The sequence below is a fragment of the Physeter macrocephalus genome, chromosome 4 (assembly GCF_002837175.3).
Source record: "Physeter macrocephalus isolate SW-GA chromosome 4, ASM283717v5, whole genome shotgun sequence".
NCBI lineage: Eukaryota > Metazoa > Chordata > Mammalia > Artiodactyla > Physeteridae > Physeter > Physeter macrocephalus.
The window spans coordinates 26,111,705-26,138,615 of record NC_041217.1 but is presented as its reverse complement, the minus strand read 5'-3'; the positions used below and the strand labels follow the sequence as shown (position 1 = coordinate 26,138,615).

At 47.0% G+C, this 26,911-nt stretch overlaps 1 protein-coding gene across 1 annotated transcript in view; it reads left to right on the top strand.

Annotated features, from left to right (window-relative positions):
- The first annotated feature begins 18,769 nt into the window (after positions 1-18,769).
- The window catches only part of RGS8 (regulator of G protein signaling 8), a 21,413-nt gene continuing 13,271 nt past the window's right edge, over positions 18,770-26,911 (top strand). Inside the window, exons 1-3 of the mRNA XM_007110968.2 lie at positions 18,770-18,795; positions 21,432-21,533; positions 22,553-22,617. Coding sequence (XP_007111030.1) covers positions 18,770-18,795; positions 21,432-21,533; positions 22,553-22,617 — 193 coding nt within the window. The remainder of the gene's footprint in view (positions 18,796-21,431; positions 21,534-22,552; positions 22,618-26,911) is intronic.

Sequence of the window (26,911 nt, the reverse complement as noted above, 5' to 3'; positions counted from 1 at the left end):
TAAAATAAAGACTATTACAAGAGACAAAGAAGGACACTACATAATGATCAAGGGATCGATCCATGAAGAAGATATAACAATTGTAAATATTTATGCACCCAACATAGGAGCACCTCAATACATAAGGCAAATGCTAACAGCCATAAAAGGGGAAATCGACAGTAACACAATAATCGTAGGGGACTTTAGTCAGACTTCCTGACTTCAGACTATACTACAAAGCTACAGTAATCAAGACAATATGGTACTAGCACAAAAACAGAAATATAGATCAATGGAACAGGATAGAAAGCCCAGAGATAAATCCATGCACCTATGGTCAGCTAATTTATGACAAAGGAGGCAAGGATATACAAGGAGAAAAGACAGCCTCTTCAATACGTGGTGCTGGGAAAACTGGACAGCTACATGTAAAAGAATGAAATTAGAACACTCCCTAACAACATACACAAAAATAAACTCAAAATGGATTAAAGACCTAAATGTAAGACCAGACGCTATAAAACTCTTAGAGGAAAACACTTTTTGACATAAATCACAGCAAGATCTTTTTGACCCACCTCCTAGAGAAATGTAAATAAAAACAAAAATAAACAAAGGGGACCTAATGAAACTTAAAAGCTTTTTTTTGCACTATTAGAGAAGTGCAAATCAAAACTACAAGGAGGTATCACCTCACACCGGTTAGAATGGGCATCATCAGAAAATCTACAAACTACAAATGCTGGAGCAGGTGTGGAGAAAAGGGAACCCTCTTGCACTGTTGGTGGGAATGTAAATTGATACAGCCACTGTGGAGAACAGTATAGAGGTTGCTTAAAAAACTAAAAATAAAATTACCATATGACCCAGCAATCCCACTGCTGGGCATATACCCAGAGAAAACCACAATTCAAAAAGACACATGCATCCCAGTGTTCACTGCAGCACTATTTACAATAGCCAGGTCATGGAAGCAACCTAAATGCCCATTGACAGACGAATGGATAAAGAAGATGTGGTACATATATACAATGGAATATTACTCAGCCATAAAAGGGAACGAAATTGGGTCATTTGTAGAGATGTGGATGGATGTAGATACTGTCATACAGAGTGAAGTAAGTCAGAAAGAGATAAACAAATATTGTATATTAACGCATATATGTGGACGCTAGAAAAATGGTACAGATGAACCCGTTTGCAAGGCAGAAGTAGAGGCACAGATGCAGAGAACAAAAGTATGGACACCAAGGGGGGAAAGTGGGGTGGGGGGTGTGTGTATTGAACTGGGAGACTGGGATTGACATATATACACTAATATGTATAAAATAGATAACTAATAAGAACCTGCTGTATCAAAAATAAATAAAATAAAATTCAAAAAAAACCCAAAACTCAGATCTGATAATGCAAATGATTTGACCAACACTCTTTTATTTAGTTTTGTTTGTTTGTTTGTTTTTTTACCACCTGGTTGCAATGTACCCATTAATTTACATCCTCCACTGCGGCCTCCTATCACACTTTACTTTCTTTTCCAGCCTCCCTAGGAAGAGCACTCACTGTTCCCCAAACACCTGGGGCACCTCTAGACTCTGTGCCTTTGCCCAGGCTGTTCCTCAGCCTTGAATTCTCCTCTCACTAAACTCCGCTGGTCAAAATCCACAGGTAACCTTCACCGTGCGGGTCAGATGAGGCCTCCTGTGAGAGGACAGCTCTGCTTTCTCACGTGGACCTGGTCTCTCCTCCCCCCACAGTGTTTCTGTGTCACTCTTTGTGTCCTTAGTTCACTTATCTATACACTAGCATCGCTTATTTAAATCTCTCTCTCCTTGGGTCACCCGAGACATGACAAGGATGTCTCAGTCATCTTTGCAACCCCACAGCACACAGTAGGCTCCAACGATCGTTTGAATTGCCCTGATTTTGTTGAATTGGGGCAGTGTTTGATGCTGCAGTGAAATGGTGATCGTGACCCTTTTCAGAGGCACTGTCCTAACTGGAGCAACCATCCCCTGAGGGTCATCCGGGGCAGCGCTCGTCAGGGCATCTGAAGGCAGACCTAAAGGAAGAGAACTAGCTTGTAGCGGGCAGGACGATTCTCTGGAAGTCTGTCGCAGTTCTTGGCCCCTGCATCCCGCCCCTCCCTCTGGAGAAGGCCCTCATTTGTGAGCTGTTTCCCTTCATTCGCTGCGCTTGTTGAGTCTCCGCAGCTGCACTTCCTTTGGTCTTCTCTGGTTTCACTGTTTGTTTGTTTCCCAGTCAGCCTCTCTCTCTGGCTGTGGTTGTAAATAGAGCCGACGACTGTCAGCTCAGGGGCCTGTGCGGTGAACCGGCCGCATGTGGGCGGCAGGTGGAGTAGACTCGAGAATCCAATGCGAAGGTTTATCCTTCACCATCCAGATGGAACTTTCCAGACAGAAGCATCCCGTGACACGCTCCCTCCATCCCCTCCTGGGCCTCCCTCTCGCTCCTGTTTTTGCCACCTCACGCCCGTCACAGGTTGGGCCATTGTAAGAGGGGACACTCAGGCTTGCCTGTGGCGTGGCGTGACAAAGAACACGAAACATTTCACGCACTGTACTCTTCTAGGCCTGATTTTTGTCTCCTCGTCGAGAAAGTTGGAATTGTGCTTGGTCTACGCTGCCCAGCCATGCTGAATTCCTAAGCCAGAGTGGCCTGGCTTGTTGGCTATGGCAGGAGAGAAACCACCTTGAAGCCAGAGCAGGAGCAGGGCCTTTGTCTCTCGTGTCCAACCTGGTCTGTTTTTGAGCCAATGCAGGTTCTTCTCTCTCCCTCATGCCAGTTACCCTGCTTCACCTCCTTCCTCAGTGTGCGACCCAGGGGACCTCCTCCCTCCCCAGCCCCCACCCTCAGACCCCTCTGGGCTCTGCCTCTCTCTGAATTCTTCAGAGCGTCGGCCCCTCGGAGGCAGCTGCCAGTGAACAAGCTGTCAGCAGGAGAGCCGCAGAGGCAGTGCCACCCTGCCCGAGTGTGCGGTCCTCCCCCGACTCTGCGTGGCAATGCGCAGCATCTGTCAGAGGGCCCCCTCCCCTCCCGCCTCTCCCCCACCCCCTTCCCCTGGCGCTAGCTGCATTCCGGTTCATGAGCCGCGAAGCCAGGCAGGCGAGGAGCTGAGCTAGTGGGAGCCGCGTGTTGCAGCCGCTCTGCTAGGGGCCGAGGTGAGGTGAGCTGCCCCTCGGCCACCCTCTCCCATGCACCAGGAGGTGGCCGACTCTGTCACCCAGGGCTTCACCGAGCCATGCCCAGCTGGGGCTCGCGCCAGCCACACCTGCCCAGCTGCACTGCCTACCGCCAGACAGGTAAGAGAGAGCAGCTCTTCCGGCAGGGCCTGAGTGGGTCCCTGAACAGGTCGTCCTGAGCCACGAGTCTTGCTGGGAAGTGCAGAACCACCCAAGGCAGAAAAGGCACAGTCCGCCAGTCATAAGCCTCCTTCGTTCTCTAATAGAACTCCTCAGCGTGGGTTAAGCCAGTCACCCTTGCCAGGAGCAAGGGTGCAGGAATATGCCCATCCTTCCCAGTTAGTGGGCGCTAAGCTGCAAATGTCCTCTTTTCGTTCTTCCTCCTCCTCGATCCCAGCTCCCCAGGTCCCCTGAAGCCTGCCTTCTGATCCAAAGGGATGCAGTATCTTCCCTCAGATCCCTTCGGGAACCCTGCGAATATGGTAGGTTGCTCTCTGGACCTTGACGCTGTCTCTGTTAGTTTCATTCACGTCTTTTTCTGTGGTTGTTTTAAGCGGATCACCTGCACAGCAGTCCGGCTGCCCACGGCATCTCTCCTGTTTCCAGACAGCATGCAGGTCTCCCGTGTTGCTGGTGACTAACACTGGTTAGTCACATTCCAACGCAGGAGGACTCACAATCACAGTGAGTTTGAGGGAGATCAAAATACACTGGAGGTCACCAATTTCTTTATTTTTTTCAGCTGTATTGAGATGTAATAACAAATAAAATTATAATATGTTTAAAGTGCACAATGGGATGATTTGATGCATGTATACATTGTGAAAGAATTCCCACCGTCGAGTTAATTAACACATCCACTGGCAGGTCACCAATTTCTAGTTTAAAAATATTATGCCACCTTTGTATTATTATACATAATGCGGAAATAACGTCATAGTTAAAATTTTGTTCACATTCTGGATTGTTTTCTTGGACATATTCTTAGAATGAGACTTGCTTGGACGACTTTTTAAAAAAATTGATACAAGTGACATATATATAACATTATTTTGGTTTCAGGTATACAACATAACGATTTGATATATGTATATATTGTGAAAAGATCACCACAATTAAGTCCAGTTAACATCCATCACCACACATAGCTGCAGATTTTTTTTTTTTTTTTTTTTTTGGCAGGTCACCAATTTCTAAGCAGTGAGTCGAGGACACAGTTACCACCTACAGGAGGTGATGAATCTTTGGCATCAGCTAACTGGGTCCTTCTCGGAGCTGTCTAGGGGGGCCATGGAGGAGGAAGGTGGCTTTTCTCTGTGTTAGAGTCACTCAGTATCAGTCTATTGTTTCACTCCATACTCAAAACCCGCCTTTCAGGTCCTCATAGGTCTTTATCTCGGAAAGCATTCAATCTAACGAAATAGGAAGGAAAGCCTACCCCATCCTGCAACTTGGGTCATTTTTGAATTACTTGTTCCTACCGTTTTGGAAAACTCCGGGGTTTTCTTGGAAGATGCAAGAGTTGCTGGAATGTGGGGGAGTGAGGTAACTGTTATCATGAGCGCATCTAAGTGCTTGGGGAAAGTTCAAAGCTCTAAACATGCAATGTGGTATTATGCTGATGACGGCTATTATTTTTAGTCTGGGCACAATAGCCCTATGAACACTCAATCAATCTGGAAAACTAGTTTTTATTAGCCATTTGCTCTCTGCTCAATCCTTAGGGTAGGTGTCCTAGAGGAAAGTTGATGGGAGTGGGGTGAGTGGGGGCTGGAGTGTGTTGGGTGGCTCCTTGCCCACCATGGCCAGGCAGAGGTAAGCTGCTTCTGGGAACCAGGTCCTTCTGGCATTTAAAAAAAAACTTTCACACAGTGCCTTACACACAAAGGAATCTGAAAACTTCCTCATATTCTTTGTCCAGTTGAATTAGACCTGCTAATGAAGCCAAGGTGTTTCCCCTATGGGTCAGTGAGCTCTGGCCTGAAGAGCATGGTTCTTTAGCCACAAGAGCCATTTCACAAATGCCAGGGCCCCCCCCCGGGGGATTGAACAAGAGTGGATGGAGGGCACAAATCCATCGTATTTCCATTTAAAAAACCCTCCAAATGTGGGTCTCAGGGAGAGGACAGCAGCAGCAGCACTGAAAATGATGTGACGCTGTATAGAGTGGAGGAAGCCCTGGCTGTCCTGGGTTCGAGTCTCCCTCGGGTCATTAATTGAATTACCCTGTGCCCTTCACTCAGGGCTCCTGAACAGTTTTGGTTTTGTCATTTGTAAAATGGGCACAGAAACAAGTGCCCAACTTACCTCGGAAGGTTTTTGTGAGGATCAACTGAAAGAAATAATGATAGCTCCCAATTATCAAGATGTGCCGGGAAACTTTGCTAGGTACTTTCCTTACATGCTGCTGTTTAATCCTCCCAAATTCCCCCAACAAACTGAGTCTCAAGGAGCTTAAGAAACCTGATCAGCTAAAGAAGTGAAAGCAGTTTGTAGGCTGTGACAGTGCCGTACAAATGTAAGTTTTGTTGTGTATCCTGATTTCATGGCTTAGAATACTTGTCCTGTTAATCCTATCCCAGGCTCTCTGTTTTGTGCTTTCTCATTTCCTCTTTGTCCAAATACCTCCAGCTCCAGAGTCACTAGAAATGCTCCTTGTGTCTCCTCTGTGCCTTGAGGATTAGAATATTTTTTGCTGTCCAAGAAGCATCGGCATTATCATCAGAACATTTATCAGTGTTCTCTGTATGGAATTTCCACAGAGCTTTTGAATCCTTCAATAAAAGGTCCTAGAAAGAAGAGGGTCTCAGAGACGCTGAATGGCTTCAGGTAGATTCCTGCCAGGGCCTTGTCTCTCAAGGAGAAGTGTCAGAATTTGCTCAGCATCTTTGTGCATCAGAGCACACCCACACCACCCTGGTCCCTCCTCCTGCCCCCAGTGCAGACATTAATGTGCACCCAGCACAGGCTCGAAAGCAAGGCATCTCATTTCCCAGAGAGCTCTGTGAAGGTAGTAGCAGATCCCAGCTGGAGAGCTGTCCCCAGTCTCCACACCACTATTTCCTGCTGCTGTTGCAGCCAGCCCCCATCCCTGGGTCTGATGGCTTGTGGAGTTTCCTTCTGGCATGACTCTAGGTGGCTGGCTAGAATGTAGCTAGCTGGCAGGGAGGACATAAAAGCCATTGGCTGAAGTCATTAAAAATGGAGGACTAGGAAGAGCTTATTTTATATTCAGAGGAGGGGGAGAGTGCTGAAGCCGCTTTCTGCCCACAGCTGTAGACCCTGATGGCAAACGGTAAAGCTTTTGTTACTGCCTACGAAGGCGAAGAGATTGATAACCAGCACCCTGGCACTGCGAGAAAGGAGGAGAGCCACATTTCAGTTGTGGCAGTGCCTCGTGCGCTTACATCTCAGCCCCAGGGCTTTGAAAACTAGGTCCTGCTGCTTTGCCAGCTCTGGTCCTGCTGCCCTTTCCTCTGCAGCCTCCCCTCCACCCCTATTTGGTGTTGGGCCTCTGTCTTCTATGACTCTGATGCTCTCCATGTTTTCATAAGGCTGAAGAATTTACAATCCATGTTTGCTTATATATCTATTGAATTCTTACAGTAACACAGGAAGTTGGCGTTGCCTTAGTATTCTGATTTCAGAGATGGGAAAGCAAGGTCTTAAGCCAAGATGACCCAGCCATGAAGGGGTGGAGTTGGAGTTTGAGCCCTTGTTAGCAGACCGGAGCCCATGCTGTTTCCGTGACTCCATGCTGCCTCTTCCAGCCAGTATCCTGCTCCAAACATAGTTTCTTCACTCACCCACCTGATGGCTGGTTCAGTTAAGTTCAGGAAATATTTACTGAGCATCTTCTTGGTGCCAAGCTCTGGGCTAGGTGTTGGTGATGTAGAGGTGCAAAGAACATTTTTTACCTGTGTAGTGTACATAGGTCATGTGATGGACCTATGCTGCCTGGTCCATTGCTTGGCACACAGGAGATACCTAAATGTTAGTTGAATAAATGAATGAAAGAACGAATGAGAGGATATACTTTCCTATCCTTGGTGAACTTGAGAGAGTCTGGTCAGGAGAAGAGAGTTGCAGGCACTTAATCGTGCCAGGTGCTGAGGTAGGGAAGTATGTCTGGGAGCACAGAGTAGGGCACTTGCGGAACCTGGCTGTACAGGGGAAGCTGCTTGGAGGAAGTGGTCCTGAAGTGCAGCTTGAAGGGTGAGTAGGCAGAGCGAATGGTAGAAACGAGGCCTAGAAACTTGGAGCCGTGGTATGTGCTCAAGATTGTGAACAGTGTGGAGTCACTGGAGCATGAAGCACAAGCCACGGGGGTGGTGGGTGACTCTCCAGGTAGACAGGACCCAGCTCTTGCGGAGTTTATGTGTCAGAATCTTTTTTTTTTTTGGCTGCGTTGGGTCTTCGTTGCTGCGCGCAGGCTTTCTCTAGTTGCGGAGAGCGGGGGCTACTCTTAGTGGCGGTGCGCGGGCTTCTCCTTGTAGTAGCTTCTCTTGTTGTGGAGCACAGGCTCTAGGCACACGGGCTTCTCCTTTTAGTAGCTTCTCTTGTTGTAGAGCACAGGCTCTAGGCATGCGGGCTTCAGCAGTTGTGGCACGTGGGCTCAGTAGTTGTGGCTCGCAGGCTCTAGAGCACAGGCTCAGTAGTTGTGGCCCGTGGGCTTAGTTGCTCCGCGGCATGTGGGATCTTCCCGGACCGGGGCTCGAACCCGTGTCGCCTGCATTGGCAGGCAGATTCTTAACCGCTGCGCCACCAGGGAAGTCCTGTGTGTCAGAATCTTTATTCAAGCTCAAACTTTATCCTTAGGCTAGCGGGGCTTATAGGTTGTAAGGCGAAGGGAACATAATCACATTTGTGATTTAAACAGGAGATTATGGCTGCAGAATGGAGTTGAATTTAAGGAGGTAGGCTGGATCACAGATCACGAGGACAAGAACTAGGGACCATGAGCCAGGACGTGAACCAGAGCAGTGGTAGTAAGGATAGAGTGGAGGCAGGTGTAAAAACTATGAAGGAGATTTAATCAGTATGATTTGGTAACTGGTTGACTATGGGAGATGACAGAAAAGGTGTCATCTCTAATTACTTCCCTATTTTTGGCTTGAGTTACTCAGTGGATGGTGGTGCCAGAAACTGAAACCAGGGCTTCCAGAGGAAGCCAAGATTTGTATGTGCGTGGCAGGTAGGGTGGGGAATAAAATGGGTCAGGAGAAGAAAGGGATATGGTGTGCTCGATTTTTAGATATATTTGCATTTGTTGTACCTGGGAAGTATCTGAGGGGTATGTTCAGCAACCCATGGGCTATAACAATGTTTACAACTGGGAGGGGGCCCAGAATTAGAGGAAGGTATTTAGAAATGGTCAGTATAGCCGTGTAGTTAGGACTGTGGACAAGAATGAGATTGCCGAAAGAAGCATTTAAGGAGAGAAGAGCAAGGAGCCAAGGTTAGAGGGCAGGAGAATATCAACATTTATGGGGGAGGAGGAGGAGGCAGCAAAGGAGACCAAGGGACAGGGCAGTTAGGAGAGTGTAAGGTCGGGGAGGTGAAGGGAGTAGAGACGCTAGAAGTGAACGATCACCGTGGTGAATGCAGTGAAGAGGTCCTTAAGGACAAGGGTCATTTGACCTCACAGGATGGGAGTCACTCTTTCAAGGGAGTGTAGGGATGGAAGCCAATTGTGAAGGATTGAGGAGGGGATAGGAAGCAGGGAAACGGGAGATTCTCAGACAGCTTTGCTGACAAAGGGAGGAATACCCAAGAGAGAATTTTTTTTAATGAAAGAGTATTTTTATTGGTAAGTATAATGGGGGAGAGAGAGAGAGAGAATAAAGATAGAGGCGAGAGTTGATAAAGCAAGGGAAGTGGGGAAGGAGGGGCTCAAAGCTAAGGAGGAAGAATTTGCCCTGAATTGACACCTCTGAGAGGGGTGGATGTGTGTAAATGTGGACAGACTTGCAGGGGAGGAGATGGGGAAAGAGGCTGAGGTATTTCATACCTGAGGCCTGGATTATCTTGATGAAACAGGAGATGAGGCTGTGGGCGTGTGAAGGATTGTGTTACATGAGCCCTCTCTGTACTGTGGCTCTCTGCCCTTCAGCTGCCTTCACAGAAGCCAGCTGGCCACTGGGAAGCTGATTTGTAAAAACTGAGTTCACTGCTTAAGGCTGAGGTCACAACAGGGACAGAGAAGAGTTGGGGAGGTCAGCGAACCGATGGTCCTTTGCATCCTCAGCCGAGGTTGACTTACTGCCCTCCTGGATTCTGGGTGTGTAGGTGGGCAGCTCAGCAGCAGGAAGAAAGGAGGTAGCTGGATTCTGCCCCAGCAGCTCTGGGCTTGAGTCCTGGCTATGACTCTAAGAAACGTGACTTTGGGCAAAGTCTTTTTTTTTTTTTTTTTTTTTTTTTTTTTTTTTGCGGTACGCGGGCCTCTCACTGTTGTGGCCTCTCCCCTTGCGGAGCACAGGCTCCGGACGCGCAGGCCCAGCGGCCATGGCTCACGGGCCCAGCCGCTCCGCGGCATGTGGGAATCTTCCCAGACCGGGGCGCGAACCCGGTTCCCCTGCATCGGCAGGCGGCCGCGCAACCACTGCGCCACCAGGGAAGCCCTGGGCAAAGTCTTTAAAGTTTAGTTTCTGTGGGTGATATCCAAGAGATACCCACTCTAACCTCTATGAATTTTGGCACCTACTTCCTAGGAGTCAAATAATAGTTTTTTTTGAAAATTGATTTATTTATGGGGAAGAAAGTTTACAACGGAAAATATACAGGAAATCAATTCCCATTCAAATTGCACTTTTCTTCCGTATTTTGATTTCCTTGCACTAATAGTGTACACATGGTATGCTCATTTTACTAAAGCACATATTGTTACCGGTCACACTACTTAAAAAATATTTTATGCATAATATCAAATACACACGAGTCAAGAAAATAGGACAATGATCCCCTCTGTACCTACCACTCAGCTTCGACCCCCTTGCGCTCCCCACCCTAGATGATTTTGAAGCAGTTCCCAGATAGCATATCATTTCAATGCTAAATATTTCCAAGTGTATTTCTAAAGAAGAAGGTTGCTTAAGGAAAAAAAAATCTCAATATCAATATCACACTAATGACAATATCTAATCAGTGCTCACATTTCCATAATTGTCTCATAATATTTTTATGGTTTTAAATTTGAATCAGGATGCAAATTAAATTCCATATACTATATTAGGTTGATGTGCTTCTTAAGGTTTTTTTTTTTTTTACCACCCATGACCATTGTCTGAGAGATAGCCCTGTTATCCTGCATCTCCTGATTTCATGTAATTTCCCCCAGGGTGGGTCTGCCATTTAATTTTAGATCCAAGGCACAGTTGTAGTTTAGACACCAAAGCCTCCAAAGTTTCATTGTAAAATTCCTCTAGACACACTTAGAAGGAGAAGTATAAAAATAATGAATAAAGAAAAGAGGCTAGAAAGGAGAAAAGGTGCAGGGAGTGGTAAGGAGACACATGAAGGCTCAAGAGGAACAAAAGAAAAGGAAAAAAGTAATAGAAACTTATGTAACCCACTATCCACCAAGGTTGAAAATCCTTACAGATGTGTTTCATACACTTTTTGCTGTCACCTAGATTAGCGGGTGGCAAACGTTAATGTTTAAATAATAACATCTATTTATTTAGTGTGTTTTCCCAAACAGCTTATCAAATAGCTGAGCAGGTATCGTCGAAGTAATCCTCTATGTAAAGTAGGGAAGCAGTAGGAATTCTAATTCCCATTTTACAGATGATGAAACAGTTGATACGGCTAATAATAGTGGCTCACAGTAATTTGCCATTTGTCAAACACTGTGCTAAACTCGATGACATTATCTAATTTAATCCTTATAACAAGCCGATGACATTGGTATAAGGATCGTTACAATCCTTATAACAAGCCGATGACATGATGAAAATAACACTCAGAGAGGGAGAGTAACTTGCCCACAGTTACAGATCTGGAAAATCAAGGAGTGGGGATGGAAACTCCGGGCTGTCAAACCCACTGTTCTTTCTTTCCAGGTCAGTCTACTAAGTCATCAATCTTGTTTTGCATATACTTGCTCACTGGCAAAATTCCATTTAAAGAGAAGCTCAGAACATCACTAAATATAATAACAGGGTACAGTGTGCTGGAATTTGCAGAGCATTTTCCTTCCCACAGACTGTCTCATTTCTTTCTTTTAACCACCTTGAAAAATAGGGCAGGTGTGTTAATTTGTGTTTTACAGATGAGGAAATTGAAATTCAAAGCTTTTGATTATGTTAGTTAGTAATCAGGCAGCTAGTAAGGGCAGTTAGTGTCACGGAGCTAGTTAATGGCAGAGTTAGGACCGGAGGCCCTTTCTTCTGATTCCACATCCCGTGCTTCTCGGGTCCTCTCTGCAAATCTCATGGGCCCACACCTTTAGCTGCTACTTTTTTCCATGTCCCCTCTGATGTTCCTTGTGCGAAGTCAAGCAGGCTTATTACAAATTAAATATCTGGATGCTTGAACTGATGAACAGGAAATGAGGCTGCTAATGCTCAGAGGAATGGAATCGAGATGCATTTTTTTAGCAGAATTTTGGGCCAAGTGGCCTCTTTCTGTCCTTCCTTTCCCTGTGTCCTTCCAGTCTCCATGGAAACCCCAAATCAATGTGGCATATGTTGATTCATGTTTCTACTGTTACTAGGAAGCTACAAACTGGAAGTTGCTTTTAAAAGATTTGTGGAAAAGCTTTAGCATGCTCACCAGAATTCAAATCTAATATCAAAATGACTTTTTTTAAAAGCTTTTAATGTGGTCCTATCCTAGGTGGTATGTTGATTAAATAAGCACACAGGGGGCATTTGGCAATAAACCTCCTCTTCCACTATCGTGGCTTTTAAAAATATTATATTGCAGACTATAATTCCCTTTATCTTCAATGTAATTACATTTCTGTGGCCTGTGTGACAGTGGCAGGTGTCCTTTTGCTCTAGATTAATTCCACTCTGCCCGGACCGGGCTGTTGGGAACACTAGTTTGCAGATGCCGTAGGTACCTGTGCTGCTGCCCCTGGGTGTCATTAGCATTAGACTGACTTCCGTCTTGACCTGGAGACTGCAGAAGTCCAGTGTGTTTCTGCCATAAGGAATCCTTGGTGATTTTTCACATTTTCTCATGCACTCAAAGTCAAATACAGCTGACATTTATTAAACACCTGCTCCATACAAGGCAATGAGAATTTATAGCAAGGGGAGTAAGTCAGAGAGTCTGTCTTTGCGGAGCACACAGTCATTTGGGAGGATCTGAAAACATAAATCACAAGGATAAACTACAGGCTGTGATGCAGGCTGTCAGAGAATCACACAGCACAGCGGTGGTGTTGGGATGGGGGGATTCCTCCTGATTGAGGAAGTTCTGGAAAAGCTTTGGAAAGGAGAAGTTTTAGCTTGGAGGTATTGGGTTTCGAGAAGGAGCTAGGAGTTAAGAGGCAGACCCAGGGTGGGGACATTCGGGGCAGAGAGACCAGCAGAGGAATCAGGTGTGTGCTTGCGTGCATGGGTATGTCTGTGTGTGTGTGTGTGTGTGTGTGTGTGTGTGTGTGTGTGCACGCACACGCGCGTGTGTACAATGGGATATGAGACTGGATAGGTAAATGGGACCAAATCATTGGACTATCAGGCAGGACAGAGAGCTACAACGGAGCCCATCAAAGACTATTATACGGATGATCTGCTTTATGGTATCTATTCAGTGGGTAACTCTCGTGGAAGTGGAGTGTGCCAGGACGTTTGTGGGGAATGGGGGTGATGAAACGGGGGCAGGAAGATCAGTTAGTGAGGAGTGGGTGGAAGGGCATGCATTGTACTGGGTGCTGATAACCTCTGACATGGCAGTGTCAATGGATGGAAGAGGACGAAACTGAGAAATATATCAGAAATACAATGACAAGGTTTAAAAACCGATTCAGCGAGGGGAATGGAGGAAAAGAAACCCGAAATACCTGCACTTGTTACCCTGAGGGGCTAGAACAGAGTGACGTCATGAACACTTGGAGGGGAAGGTGGTTGTTTTGGGGGCAGTCGAGTCTGTGGGGTCTGAGAGGGCTGGGGCTGTCTCGAAGACCTCTGGAAAAGCAGCGTGGAGCTCAAGAGAGGCAGGACCAAAGCACTGATTCTGGAGAGAAGCCGTGGCCGGTGCCTGGGAGGACTGGGTGTCCCAGGAGCAAAGGCCGAGTGGGACAAGCAACAAGGTACAGGGCAGCCCGTGATGCCAGAGCAGGGCTTATCATGACTGTTTTCCCGGGAAAAACCGTCTGTCTCGAACAGCGGCAATGTTCTGCGCCCAGTCTTCAGCCAGCAACTCAGGAGCAGTAACCAGAGAAGAATCCAGAGCTCTGCATCCCTGGACCAGAGTCCAAATAGCGAGTGCCTTTCTCATTAGCCCTCCAACCTGCTTGCCTTTTCCTGTCTCTCTCCTTCAGGAAAGAAGATCATGCCAGGATGCTCACCCCCTTGGTTCGGCTTAATACCACGCCCCTCCCCGACCCCACGAGTTCTTTATGTACCTGCCTCTATAGGAAGGAAGATTAAGTTAGAATCCTCCCTTGAGAGGGGCCTGTACTAGGTCTGTGCTGCTCAAACTGGGTGCTGTGTGCTTACTCCTTGGTGTTTAGGAGAGTTTTGGTAAAAAAAAAAAGTTTGGAATGCTTCTAATTTTCTTTTTACTCATGCTAGAGGCATGTCCACACACTCTCAACCCTCTGCTCTTTATATTCCTGTTCTTTCTTTTAAAGCTTTATTCATTATGATATCTTTCCTTAAACATTCGAGTTGGCTTATTGACTTCCTGGTTAATATCGATCAGCTTCCACTTGAGATTTGGGCCCATCTGCAGCCCTGCCCTGTTTCCTTGGTGCCTTTAAAATCCTGGATACGGGACTGGGCAGCTTAAGACTTGGAGGAGTCCCTCATCCTACCATTTTAGTGCTGGTAGAGGTCCCACGATGACGCTGCCTTTGTGTTAAGGCGAGAGGCGGAACAGAGGCTGGAGGTATGGAGTTTGGTATCAGACACCAGCTCTGCCACTTATAAATGACTTGTTTCTGTTTTCCCATCTGTAAAGTAGGGATGAAAAAGATGCTGGCCTTGTAGGTTTGTTGTGCGAGTTAAATAAGATAATGAAGTGCGATGTTTAGCACAGTGTCTGGCACATACTACGTGCTCATTAAACATTAGCCCTGGGCAGGGAATCCGGGGGGGGGATCCACCTTATAATATAAACTTATCTTGGATTATCGAAGTGCTTATCAGTGGGCTTTTACTCTCCAGTTTATCTGTGTACCTCTTACTTATGGTGCAGTACACCAGGAAAATGCCCAGAAGTGAAGGATTCTCTTTATGCTTTAATTCTAAACCCCAGCTAACCTCAGCGTTCAAGACAGGAATTCTGAGGAATGGAAAACATTTCTTTCGCATCTCCTTTTATAACGCTAAGTTCCTTTTACCTAACAGAGGGGCACTGTGGACATTTTCAGAGAGAGACATTGAGTTACTGTAGAGGAGGCATCAGAATTTTTATTTCATCCTGTCTTCAGGCAACGTGTGGTTGCAGCAGAATCAGTGCACTGTGAGAGTACAGGTTATGCACCAGTAGATCTGCCAGGAAAGACTGGGTCCAGGTGTGACATAGTAGAAAAAGCTGTGCTCTAAGAGTCATAAGAAAACAAATTCTGGTCCTTGAGCTGCCTCTGACGTGTTGTGTCACTTTGAAAAAGGCAGGTCACCTTTTCTACCCTCAGTTCTCTGATCTGTGACACAGGGATAATAATACTCTCTCTGACTATGGCATGGGGTTGTCCAGTGACAGTACATGACAATGCTTTCTACATTGTAAAAGGTTCAACAAATGGAATCTAGTATCTTTATTATAAAAGCATCACTTTCCATAGAGATGTCTGCTGCCTCTAGCAAATGCTGCCTTCTGGGTTTCAGAAATGATTTGCAGCAAAGTCTAGGTACGTTTGGAGCTGGGTCCTGGGTGGGCGCAGGAGGCTCTGTCTTAGAGACCTAGCGCAGAATGGGGAGAAGGTAAGTAAGCCTTATCCCAGGGCAGCGGTGTGTAAACTTTAGCAGGCACTGGAATCACCCGGAAGGCTGGCCCCATCCCCAGAGTTTCCAATTCTGTAGGTCTGGGGGTGGGACCTGAGACTTTACATTTCTAACACATTCCCAGGTGATGCTGACACTGCCGGTCCAGGGACCACACTTGGAGAACCACTGTACTAGGGCAAGCAGGAAGAGAGAGTCCTCCTTCTGGAACTGAACCGGGCAGTGTTCAGAAGATCCATGTGGGTAAGGTGATTTGGAAGAAAAAAATGCAGAAGACAGAAAAATAGAGGTAACATGCAGATTGGGCAGAACAAAGGGAAAAGTCTCATTCCGTAACAAATGCAGGTAGGGGGAAGTTGCTAGGTGATGGATGAGGGAGAGAGGTGAATTTCCATTGTAGGGAAACCCAGGTGAGAGGCAGGAGCATCGATTTGGAAATACATGTGTCTGGGGAGGTGGAGATTTCTCATTAAGAAGTGAGGAGTGGTGTGGTTGCTGCTGGGGAGCGGGACGGGCTGGGAGAGGAATGCCACTGCAGAGTGAGAGGGACAGCTGAGATGTGGCAGAGCGGGGGGATTTCAGGGCTGTGTGGTCTGGCTCGGTAGTGCAGCACAATAGACATTGGGAGAAAGGGGGTGGAATTTATATGTGTGACCTGCCCCGTGGCTCTCTTGCTGTCTGCATTTATCACATCACGTCACACCCAACAAGACAGCCCCCTCCTCCTGGTTCATTAGGAGATTTGATTCGGCTTGGCTCCTGCTGTCAGCAGCTGTCTGGGGCAAGATCTTTATGCTCCCTGCTCCCTAAGCAGCAGCCAGCCTTCAGCCAGCAGCAGAGCTGATTAGAAGAGGCCCCCTGGACCCTTGATTTTCAGCCCACTGCTGGCGGGAAAGAGTTAATACCTCTGGCTTCTTTGCCCCCTGGGCAGTCTCTGGGTGCAGAGGAGGGCAGCTCTGGGCTGTGGGGACTTCCCCCTGAGCTGCTGAGCTACGGCCAGGGGAGCAGGGAAGCACTTAGTGAGGCTGAAGACGAAAGTGCGGGAGGAGTGCCAGGCGAGCTCTGCTCAGGGGCACCTCCTGTATCCTGCCAATGAGGATGGGCGTGCAGACTGTGCCTGGGAGCTGAGCCGCCGCCCGCTGGGTGTAGGCTGCTTCAGTATTTACCGAATGTGACAAGCAGAGAGAAGAGCTTTCGGCGGGGCCGCTTGCTGCCCGGCTCAAGTGGTGGGAGGTGTGTTGTGCATGTATGCAATGTGAATATGTGTGTTTGTGTGCGTGTGTGTGTGCGTGTGCAAATGTGCCTCTGTGTTCATGCACACATGCCCTTCACCCGCCAAGGATTTGATTGCTAAGAGAAAGATCTACTCTTTCCCCAGAGCTCCTTACCCGCAACCTCTCTGACTATCCCGTTGGCAAAGACCCGCAGGCCATGAGGACTGGTCAAAGACAGTGAGTATTGCTTTGGCTTCTCTCTTTCCTCTCCGGGTGCCTGTGTGGGCTGATTGCATTATCCATATTTAATTAACCTGTCTCTCCATGCATATTGATTGCTTTCTTCCCGCTGAGGCTCTTACTTTCTCTTCCCCTCTTTATAAATCTTTGCTCTTTGCTTTTAACCATTTTTTTTTCCTTGAGTATCCTCGCTTTCCAATATGTCCCATCCTGTCTGTCCCAGAGTCACCTGTAACTTGATGCCCACTTATTAGGGCACATGTAGCATGGTGCCATCATACCCTCGGCCTTCCTGGGCTCTGAGAAACCCCAAACTCTGTCCCCTAGAAGTCGAGGGCCAAATGGGATAAGAGCCCCTAGGTGCTGGGATGAATGAGAAAGGTGGGGTCAGAGTATCCTGCAGATTCTTACTTAATCGACTCTAAGTTAATATAAGGGGTGGTGTCAGGGCTGAGGGGCAGTGATGGCCAGCGCTGGATTTGGAAGAGAGAGAGGCAGACATCTCAGCAGCTCTGGGAAGCCAGCGTGGACTAGCAGTGGAGGGGGAAAAGCGACAAGGCAGTGACAGGAGACCAGGTGATAACTGCCCCAGGTGACCTTGCCTGCTGTGAATGTGGGTGGTAGCCCCTGGTTCTGCTGAGCCCCAAGGTAATAAAGGAGGCTTTCCCCTCCTCTGGGGCTATATCCCACAGGTCAGAGAAAACGAGGCTAAGGTACCCCAAACAATGATTTCTAGAGACCCTTACAGCTGTAAAGGGCTTTGATTTCCCGACTTCTGGGCAAGCAGGTGTATGCACGGTTAGGACAAAGATTGAGGAAATGTCCTTGCTGTCAGGGAACACAGCCCTGGCTCGGTCTCCCAGAGATGAGCCTTTACACGAAGTCTAACTAAATTTTTTTCCCAGTCTTAACAAAGCAATCTTTTAATTTGATTGATATAGTATTATTAGAGAAGGTTTTTTCAAAAGTATTTGTGAGATGTTCTAGGTAATATCAAAATAATTTCACCTGCATAGATCGTGTTGGAACCTTATCTGTCTAAATTAAGTTTCTTTTAAATTCTTTTAAATTCTGGTGTCACGGTTCCCCAGGGGAACCCTTTATTGATGGGCTGCTCTCCTCATGTGTTCCTTCCTATCAGTTTCTTCCGTGGGAACAAAGGGTTTGATGCTCTGAGAATGGGACCCTCAGGAGAGACAGATTATTAGTCTATCAGGCCTCCACCTCAAGACCCCCTTTCCCTGATGCCCTTCCTGCTTCGAGTCGGGAACAGGCCAGTCTGCGGAATGTGGAAGGTCAGGCAGCCTCCATATGGGCAGGAAAGAGTGACTTGCATATTCATTTCTTCAGCCTGTGCCTGTGATCCCCGCAAAGGAGCAAACCTGAGTGGTGACAGTGCGTGACGAGCCTCCCTTGGAGTTCTTCCAACCTTCCTCCTGCTCACGCCCTCCCCAGGCTCCGGCACTCCCACCTCTGGGACACGTTCCCTTGGAGGGAGGTGAGAAGCAGCCAATCAAAGGATTCTGGAGCAAGTGCTGACCACTCCTCCCCCACCCAGGGCTGGCTGGTCACTTGGGTCCCACTCGAGTAAGACACAGAGGACTGTAATTTTTGGCTTGCCACGCCTGTGCTTTCCTCCCCGGGGGCTCGTGTCCCACTTTACGCTGATGGCCAGCGGCTGGGGAAGCAGGACCTCCTGACCAACAGGCAGCAAGGTGAAGCCACCCAACAACTGGTCCTCGTTCACCCCGGGTTGGTCAGCCTTGCTCAGGATCAGCAGACGTTCGTGGGGAACGGGGGTGGGGGCGTGGGGGGAGGTATTCCGTTGGCAGAAAGTCACCTGAGAGGACTTGTAGTGCAGTCAGACAAGAGAGGGGGCCCGCTCTTACAGCAGATTCTTTGATTTTAGGTGAGAGGACGTGAAAGGGTAAAGCCCCGTGTGCCCCGCAGTCCTATCTCCCGCCCTGACGTCCCTGCACACCAGCCAGAGGGTTGACCGTAAGCGGGTGCCTGTATGGCCGCTTTACGGATGCCACGCAGGTAACTGATGCTAACCTCTCTTCTCGCCCCTGCCACTTTCCTCTTCCTCCGCCTCCCCACCTCCCCTGCTGTCTGCGCCTGCTCCAAGCCGCCTAATGCCGTGGGTGGGCCACTGGCGTCCGTCCCCCAGGCCTCCTGTGTGGACGGCGCTGTCCTTCCCCGGGTGCTCCTTGCAAAGTTGGGGCCTTGCAAGCAGCATCTGCAAGGCCCTCCCGCACTCTGCCGGGACTTATGGGATGGGACCGTGCATGCGTGTGCATTGAACCATTTAGGGGTCTCTGAGTTTCCGGGGTAGAGAAGAAAGATGAGGGCAAGTCTAGTCTTTTTCTTAAGTGACCTTAACCTTTGATTCTTGCTTCTACTCCTATTATTTCAGGCCTATCTAAAAGGTTAAGTCTCAGACAAGATGGAAAATAGAACTATTTTGCCCCAAAGAATATTTTGTGGAAGATGTTTGCAAACTATTTGGGAGACTTACTGCTGTCTTGGTAACAAGTAGCACACTTTACCCTGACCCCTGCTCAACCGTGTTAAATGGCTTGCGTGGATGTGCCGGTTTTTGAAATCCTCTTAATTGCTCTTTAGGGGCATCGACCTGACTCTTCAATGATTGATGTTTCTGAGGCACCAAGGAATGAACCGACTCACTCTAAGTCGGTTCTGGCCTGTGGTGCAGCCTGGGCAGGACCTGCACTTGAATTCATGGAATGTGATGACTCAAGGGCCCTTAATCAGTTGCTGCAGTAGCCTAGTGCTGGGGCACCCCGTGATTTGTAACAGTGAGTGGACATGAGACGCTCACTGTCAAGGAAGCGAGAATGGCTGTCGCCAATATTTTGAAATGCCAGGAAATCGATGGCCTCACAATGCACCTGGCTGAGATGAGCGGTAGGGGCACAGATTGTGCAGAAGAGGAGATATTTCTGAGAACTTGAATGTTCTGGCCTTAAAAGACTCCTGGGAGATGGACTGTGGAGTACAAGTGTTGTCCATCCCCGCCAAATGTAATACCATCCCCGCAGACATTTGTTGGATAAGATTTCTGTGAACAGTTACCAGGGTCAGGGATGAAAACCCATTTGAAGTAAAAGAAAGAGCTTGAATTGGATCTAACATCTCTGCCCAGGTCCAGGATTTGAGAAAATGAGGAAGGGAAAGCCAGGCTGGAAGAACTTCCTTTCAACAAAGAGAATGACATCTTCTAGGACAATTTCCATGGCAAACTGTTACCAGTGTGCACGTGGCAGTCCCCCCTTTTTTTTTTTTTTTTTTTTTTTGCGGTACGCGGGCCTCTCACTGTTGTGGCCTCTCCCGTTGCGGAGCACAGGCTCCGGACGCGCAGGCTCAGCGGCCATGGCTCACGGGCCCAGCCGCTCTGTGGCATGTGGGATCTTCCCGGACCGGGGCACGAACCCGTGTCCCCTGCATCGGCAGGCGGACTCTCAACCACTGCGCCACCAGGGAAGCCTGGCAGTCCCCTTTTATCAGTCACTCTTAAGTCCTGATTATCCCAAACACCTCCCTCTTAGCTTTACCCTCCATCCGAGGAGTTGCCGTGGTTAAAGGCCAGGGGTCAGTAAACTTATTCTGTCAAGAGCCAGGGAGTAAATATTTTTGACTTCATGGGCCATACGGTCTGTGTTGCGACCACAACAGCTTTAGACAATATGTAAACAAATGGGGTGTTGCATTCCGATAAAACTTTATTTACACAAACATGTATCTTGCAGGGCTGTAGTTTGCCAATCTGGGTGAAAGGTAAAAGTGGCCTAATATTGAGAGTCAGAAAGAGACATTAGCATAATTTCTCATTGGATCTGCCACAACAAATAACTACTAAGTGTCTGGTCTTTAGGAAAATAAAAAATATGAGAAATTTAAGCATGCATGTTACAATTTTAAATATGTTGATTGAGATAAACCAAAATATAAATAGGTGTATGAGAGCTTAGTTAAGTGAAAGTGCTGACAAAGGGCACCCTGGTTCTTAATTGCTGATTGTATCCACAGCTTCTCCCCACCTGTAGGCATCAGTCTTCACTGGTCTGTAGCCATTCATGTATATCCTCAGGTTTGTGGGATCGGTAGGAAGGACCTGAGGTAGAACTGACCTGCCCTGAAGCCCCATACTTTGTCTGTGTTCTGAGATTCTATGACACGCACCCCTGTATCACGCAAGCATCCCTTTGCTCTCCGTATGGGTACCACTGGGGCTCTGTGATCAGGAGTTACTGCTGCTGCTACTGCTACGTTGCCCTCCTAGTGGGAGAGCAAAATGTGGATTGTTATTATGTCATCACTGTATTTCCTTTCCCCACAGAGAATCCTAATTTAGAAATTCTTCCAAGCTAACGACCTTCATTGACTTACCATCAACTTGCATGTCAGCTTTAAAAAGCATTAAGCCTCCAGGGGTAGGGGACCTATTACTATTCCGGTAGTCAAGATGGGGAGTGAGTATTGCCCTTGATCCTCTAGGTGTTTCTCCTCTGGTTTATGAGATCTTCAGGGGCCACCTGGGGCAGGAGGGGAGGGGGCAGTGCTGGCTCCTGCCACAGCAACTCCAGGGGCGCTTTACGGGGCTGACAGTTATTATTACGACAGTTCCCCATCCTCTGCCCCTGTGCTTGTTGCAGGAACAAAGGGATGAGGACTCGACTTGGATGCCTGTCTCACAAGTCCGACTCGTGTAGTGATTTCACAGCTATTCTTCCTGACAAACCCAACCGTGCTCTAAAGTGAGTAACACGGCCACACAGCATTCCCGGGGTGCCGACCGTGGGATGCCCACTGTGGGACTATACAGCCTCGTCTTCTCTGGTAGATGGCTGAACAGATGAGCCGAGTGACAATAATTTCCTGCCTCTTGGCAGCTCCTTTTTTATCTCTGAATGTGAATGAAAAAATGTTATATTCCTTTTCGAAGTGTATGGCTTAACGATCTCAGAGTAGGGACCCTCCTTTTTCTCCTAAGAAAACCATATCATGCACCTCCCTTATAAAGCTGCAGTGTAGGATACTTCTTGGTTCTACTTAGTTGTCAATCTGAGCTTCTCAGTTTGGAAACAAATTACTCAAATCTACTCTAAAATTCTGCTTAGGTTCAGAGAATCTGGATTCAGTGCCTATACTGTGTTAAATGATGTCACAGACAGTACCTCATTTAACCCTCACGGGGCTCTGTGATGGGTGCCGTTATTCCCATTACAGATGTGAGGAAACTAAGGTGACAGTAAGAGATGGAGTCAGGAACTCAGCCTAACTTTTGCTAAGTCCAGTTTCTTTCCATTGTTAACTGTGACATGTTAATTAATTAATAATTAACTAGAAATATAGTTGGTTTACAGTGACATCTTTATTTTTTTAGATTTTTTTTTTTTTTTTTTTTTTTGGCTGTGGGATCTTAGTTCCCCGACCAGGAATTGAACCTGGGCCCTCAGCAGTGAAAACGCAGAGTCTCAGCCACCGGACTGCCAGGGAATTCCCCTACAGTGACATCTTTAAATGATGCACTTTCTTAGTTTTTCTTTTTAGACTGAAAGCCAACATATTAAACTTACAGAATTCCAATCCTGAGATTTTTCCATCAGCTACTTAAGAATATATACATTTATAGCGACAGGATTGTAGGAATCCAGGTATGATCTTCATTTGCCCTCCATTGTTTTGATGTATTCTCCTGAGCAAATCTCAGTGGTGGCTGAAGGAGAGGAGGTCGTTCCAGAAATATTCAAGACAGATGTTTCTTCTTTCCTAGGAGACTATCCACAGAAGAAGCTACGAGGTGGGCAGATTCCTTTGATGTACTTCTCTCCCATAAGTGTAAGTAGAATTCAGGTTTCATCATGTCTCGGCAAATCATTCATTTTGTAAAAGATGCACCAAATACCTGCCATGATCCAGGTACTGTGCCTGGTGTCCAAGACGGCTCCAGTCTCTGCCCTCACAGAGCCTCCTGGCTAGAGGGCCTATAGACAAGAAAACATAATTTAAATGCAGTGGGAAGAGGGCCCTTATTTTGTTTTGTGAGCTGAAAGGATGGTCCCAAGGAGCCTTCATGTTCTCAGCAACTTTATCAAGAAAGAATTTGGCTTAGGGGGTTGCAATGATGTGCTCAATGGGAATGGCAGTCCAGATTCCATCCAAAGCTTGTTTTATAAACTGAGATGACCTCCCCCCAAGTCAGTGGAGAGCCTCAGGTTACTCATCAGTCAAATGAATATTCTGTGTATTTTGTTATTGACTTGAGTTGGCAGAGTTTTGAGTTTTCTTGTCCCTCCTTATTTGGGGGGTTTACTACCCCAGCTGGACTATACCCCTCAACTTCCGAGTGGGTACAAGTTTTATTGTACACACTTCTGCTATCCCTTCTCTTCCATTTTCCCCTTTCCTCATCTTGTATGCCTTCTGTTTCCCACAAAGGCAAAAAGACTTGTGCATTTTGCACTGTGGGAAGGGCATTTTGATGGCGGCCAGACTTTTCAGCTCTTGCTTTTTTCTTATCATAAGCAAGTCCAAGTGCATTGGGCTTTACATCCTAGTGGCATGAAAAACATGGGCGTGGGAGAATAGGAGTAAGGAAGTGCCTTTTGAAGAGAAAAGAAGATTTTACACAGACATTCAGTGTTCCCCATAAATTCATCTTGCTGATATTAGAAGTCCTGATTGATCTGGGAGCAGAAGGGCTTCTTTTAGTTTAGAGCATTGTTTCCACTTACTTGGGGGACAAAATTTTGATACAACAAAGTGAAGGGCAGTGGCTGGTACTCACGCTTGTGTTCTCGATTTTGACCCAGCTTGGCTACCAGATAGTTGACGGCCTTGATGGAGTCCCTCAGTCTTCAGAAAATGTCTTTAGAGTGATTTTGCTTTTTCATCTGGATGAGCAGTTCCCTCTTTCTATGCCCCTCACCCTAGTACTAATTAACGAGTGCTTTTGACTAGATTTTAAAACGAAATGCAAAATTTAAGAATAAGCACATATTGTAGCAAGTGATTTTGTGAGACATAGTCATTTTAGTGTTCTATGGATTACACTTAGGAAAGAAAATAAAGCAGAAGAGATACAGCACATATAACATATGGCTATACCCCCAAACAGCAAACTTCTGTGGTGAATCTGCCGAGGTAATGGAATATGTACGATAGTACTTAGGATTTGATAGTTGTCTTTTACGGGGCGATTCTGACTTATTTTCTGGAATCACATTAGGCTAAACAAGTGTCACTATCAATTTACACCTTCTTTTCTGGCTGGATTTGATTCAGGGTCATCTTGAAGTTTGACTTCTATTTCAGCCTCATGATTGACTCAGTTTAAGTCACTGAGGCCGCTTCTTCACTCTTAAATGGGGATGGAAGTACCTGTGTGCTACCTGTCACCTGGGTGTAAGAATCTTCATGAGAGGACAACTTTAGATGATTTTCGGTTCTCTGTGCAAAGGTGTTCTGTAAGAATATGGTGGAATTTTTCAAAAATGATGCTTGTATTTCTCAAATGAAAAAGAACTGTGGCTTGAGAATAAAATTGCAAGTTTCCCTGCCAACGATTAACGTGAAGCCTTCATAGACAGATTTTATGATGGTAAAATTAGTGGATGGAAGCTTACGGTATGTTTGGCTTGCTGCAGTAGCAAGACCCAGTGATTTAGAGGTTTAACTGTACTTGTTTGACTCAATGACTTTTAGAGCTAAAGATACTTGGTTCTGCTTCTATCAGGGGTGCTTTGGGTTTCCAGGAATGCAATCACAATTTTCTGAGTTGGGGATTCTACTAAGGGGTGTTACAAGCCAACACCAGATTGCTTCGCTTCTTTGTAAAAAAAAAAAAAACAGTACAGAAATAAGCTTTTTGAACTTTGAAGTTTTGTGCTCCTTCCTGGAGTCTGATGCTCGTTTTTATTTCTGTTTAGTAAGGAAATAAAAAGCCAATGGAGTGAATGTCTTTGAGAAGCAAGGGGCTTTTATTCAGGGGCCTCTGGCAGAATTGCAAGGTTCCCGTGAAGCTGTGGAGGGTCAGAGCCCAGCCTACCTCCAAGAGTGTGGACACCTTTCTGCAAGTCTAATTAATTTGGGTTAGTACTGTGACTCAGTTGGGGCTGATTAAGCTTTTCCAAAGGGATTACATGTGTGCTGGTCTCTTACGAGGGATAGCAGTTGATCAGAGGTGCGCAGGGCTTTCAATTAAAACAACAAAGTGTCCTAAAAGAAAGGAGAATGACTGAACGACGGGGCTATGGCGAAACGTGTGTTAGTCTAGAGCCCACTCCCTGGTAATTCTCCAGGCAGCTGTCCTCCCTGAGTTTTCTATTTCAGAAAATTCAGATAATTGTTCTTGTTCCCATTCTCAGTTTACAGAGCATCTCTGCCATCCTGCTCTGCCTGGATGTTTAGGGCACTCATTTACTCTAAAAAAAGGTGTCCTGAGTCTTCATTACGGACAAAATCTATGCTAAGCAGCTGATGGGAGAGGGGCCCCAAGATGAACTGGACAGTCCTTCCCTGGTGGAGAATGCAGGTTTCTGAGAAAACAGACATAGATACAGATAACACGAGAAATAAGGCCACGTGCTAAGATGAGGGGGCCTCAAGATTTCAAATAGAATCCTGACATTCAGTGTTCCTCTTAAATGCCACCTTGTCGATGTTAGAAGTCCTCACGATCTGGAGCAGAAGGGCCGCTTCTGGTTTAGAGCATTGTTCCATTTAATCAGGGAGTGTACTTCTGCAGAATTCAGAACGCTGACTGGTAGTCAGACCTCTCGATTTTGACCCAGCTCTGCTGCTAAATAGCTGGGCAGCCCTGACGGAATCCTTCAGTGTCTTGGAGAATCTGTTTCCTCATCTCTGCAGTGAAGGATCTGGATCCAAGGGGGCTGGACTGAGTTCTGCCCTATTGTTCTAGGATGCCATCTGCGGCAACCACCAGGATTGGCAGCCACTAGTCACCTACGGCAGGTGGTTTGAGTCCACCCTGCCTGCCGGGTTATGTAAAACTGCTTGAGAGCTGAAATGGCTTGAGCAACCAGATGAGAGGCGAAGGCACCTGTGTTATGAAGCTTTCTCCTCTCCTTGGCAGGATCTCACTGGGCAGGGATGCACCTCATGGGTTCAAATCTCAGGAAAAAAAGAAAGCCACTTTTACCATTTTTTAGAATAAAAAAATCTGGAACGTAAATATTTGGGGAGGAATTTTATCTCCAATTACATTTGCTTGCAAGTGCAGTGCAGAGCTAAAGATGCACCCGTGGAGGTCTGGGAGATAACCACTTGCTAAGTGCTCTTTTTTTTTTTTTCCTTTTTTTTTTTTTAACTAACAAGTGAAAAATGAAATTGAAAGTGCTGATGGCTTCATTAGATAGGGAGGGATTTCTAATGTGTGTTAATTTGGCATCTTCCTCCTGTTCATCCAGTGACAGTTATAGACTTGCTGTCTGTGTGTGTGCACCTAGTCTGTCCCCGAGGGCATGTGTGCATGCGCCCACCTCTGCAGTTCATACTAGGGAGAATGAAGGCTCCCAGCTTGTGGGAAATCTTTTCTGACAGGTTGCTGGAGAGCACAAAATTTTGCGTCTTCTGCTTTTATTCCTCCTGAGGTTCAGGCATATGCTTGTTATTTGTCCAGCTTTTAGTAGGACGTTCAGTCCTTAACTCTGAATCAATTCTCCCTCCTTCTCTCTGCACCCACCTCCTTTCTTTGTTTTTTTTGACGTAAAAGTTGAAATTCATTCCAGTTTTAAGGTGAAGGTGGAGACAGGGTTTCTTCCCTCTTTCTTTCAGCCCGATCCCCCGCCTGGATGACAGGGCCCCTCACCCTGGGCCTCCAAGTGGTCCTTAGCTTTGTTTCATTGTTTGCAGCGCATGGAGGGTCCAGGCTGACCTGTCCCCGCCAGGCCAAGGGAAGGCTAGGTTCATGGAATAGTCTAATTGAAAGCTGTTTTACATTTGCAGAGTTAGTAGTCATCTCTGAGCAAAAGAGAGCGGTAAAAAGCTATTAGGGCTTCCCTGGTGGCGCAGTGGTCGGGAGTCCGCCTGCCGATGCAGGGGACACGGGTTCGTGCCCCGGGCCGGGAAGACCCCACGTGCCGCGGAGCGGCTGGGCCCGTGAGCCATGGCC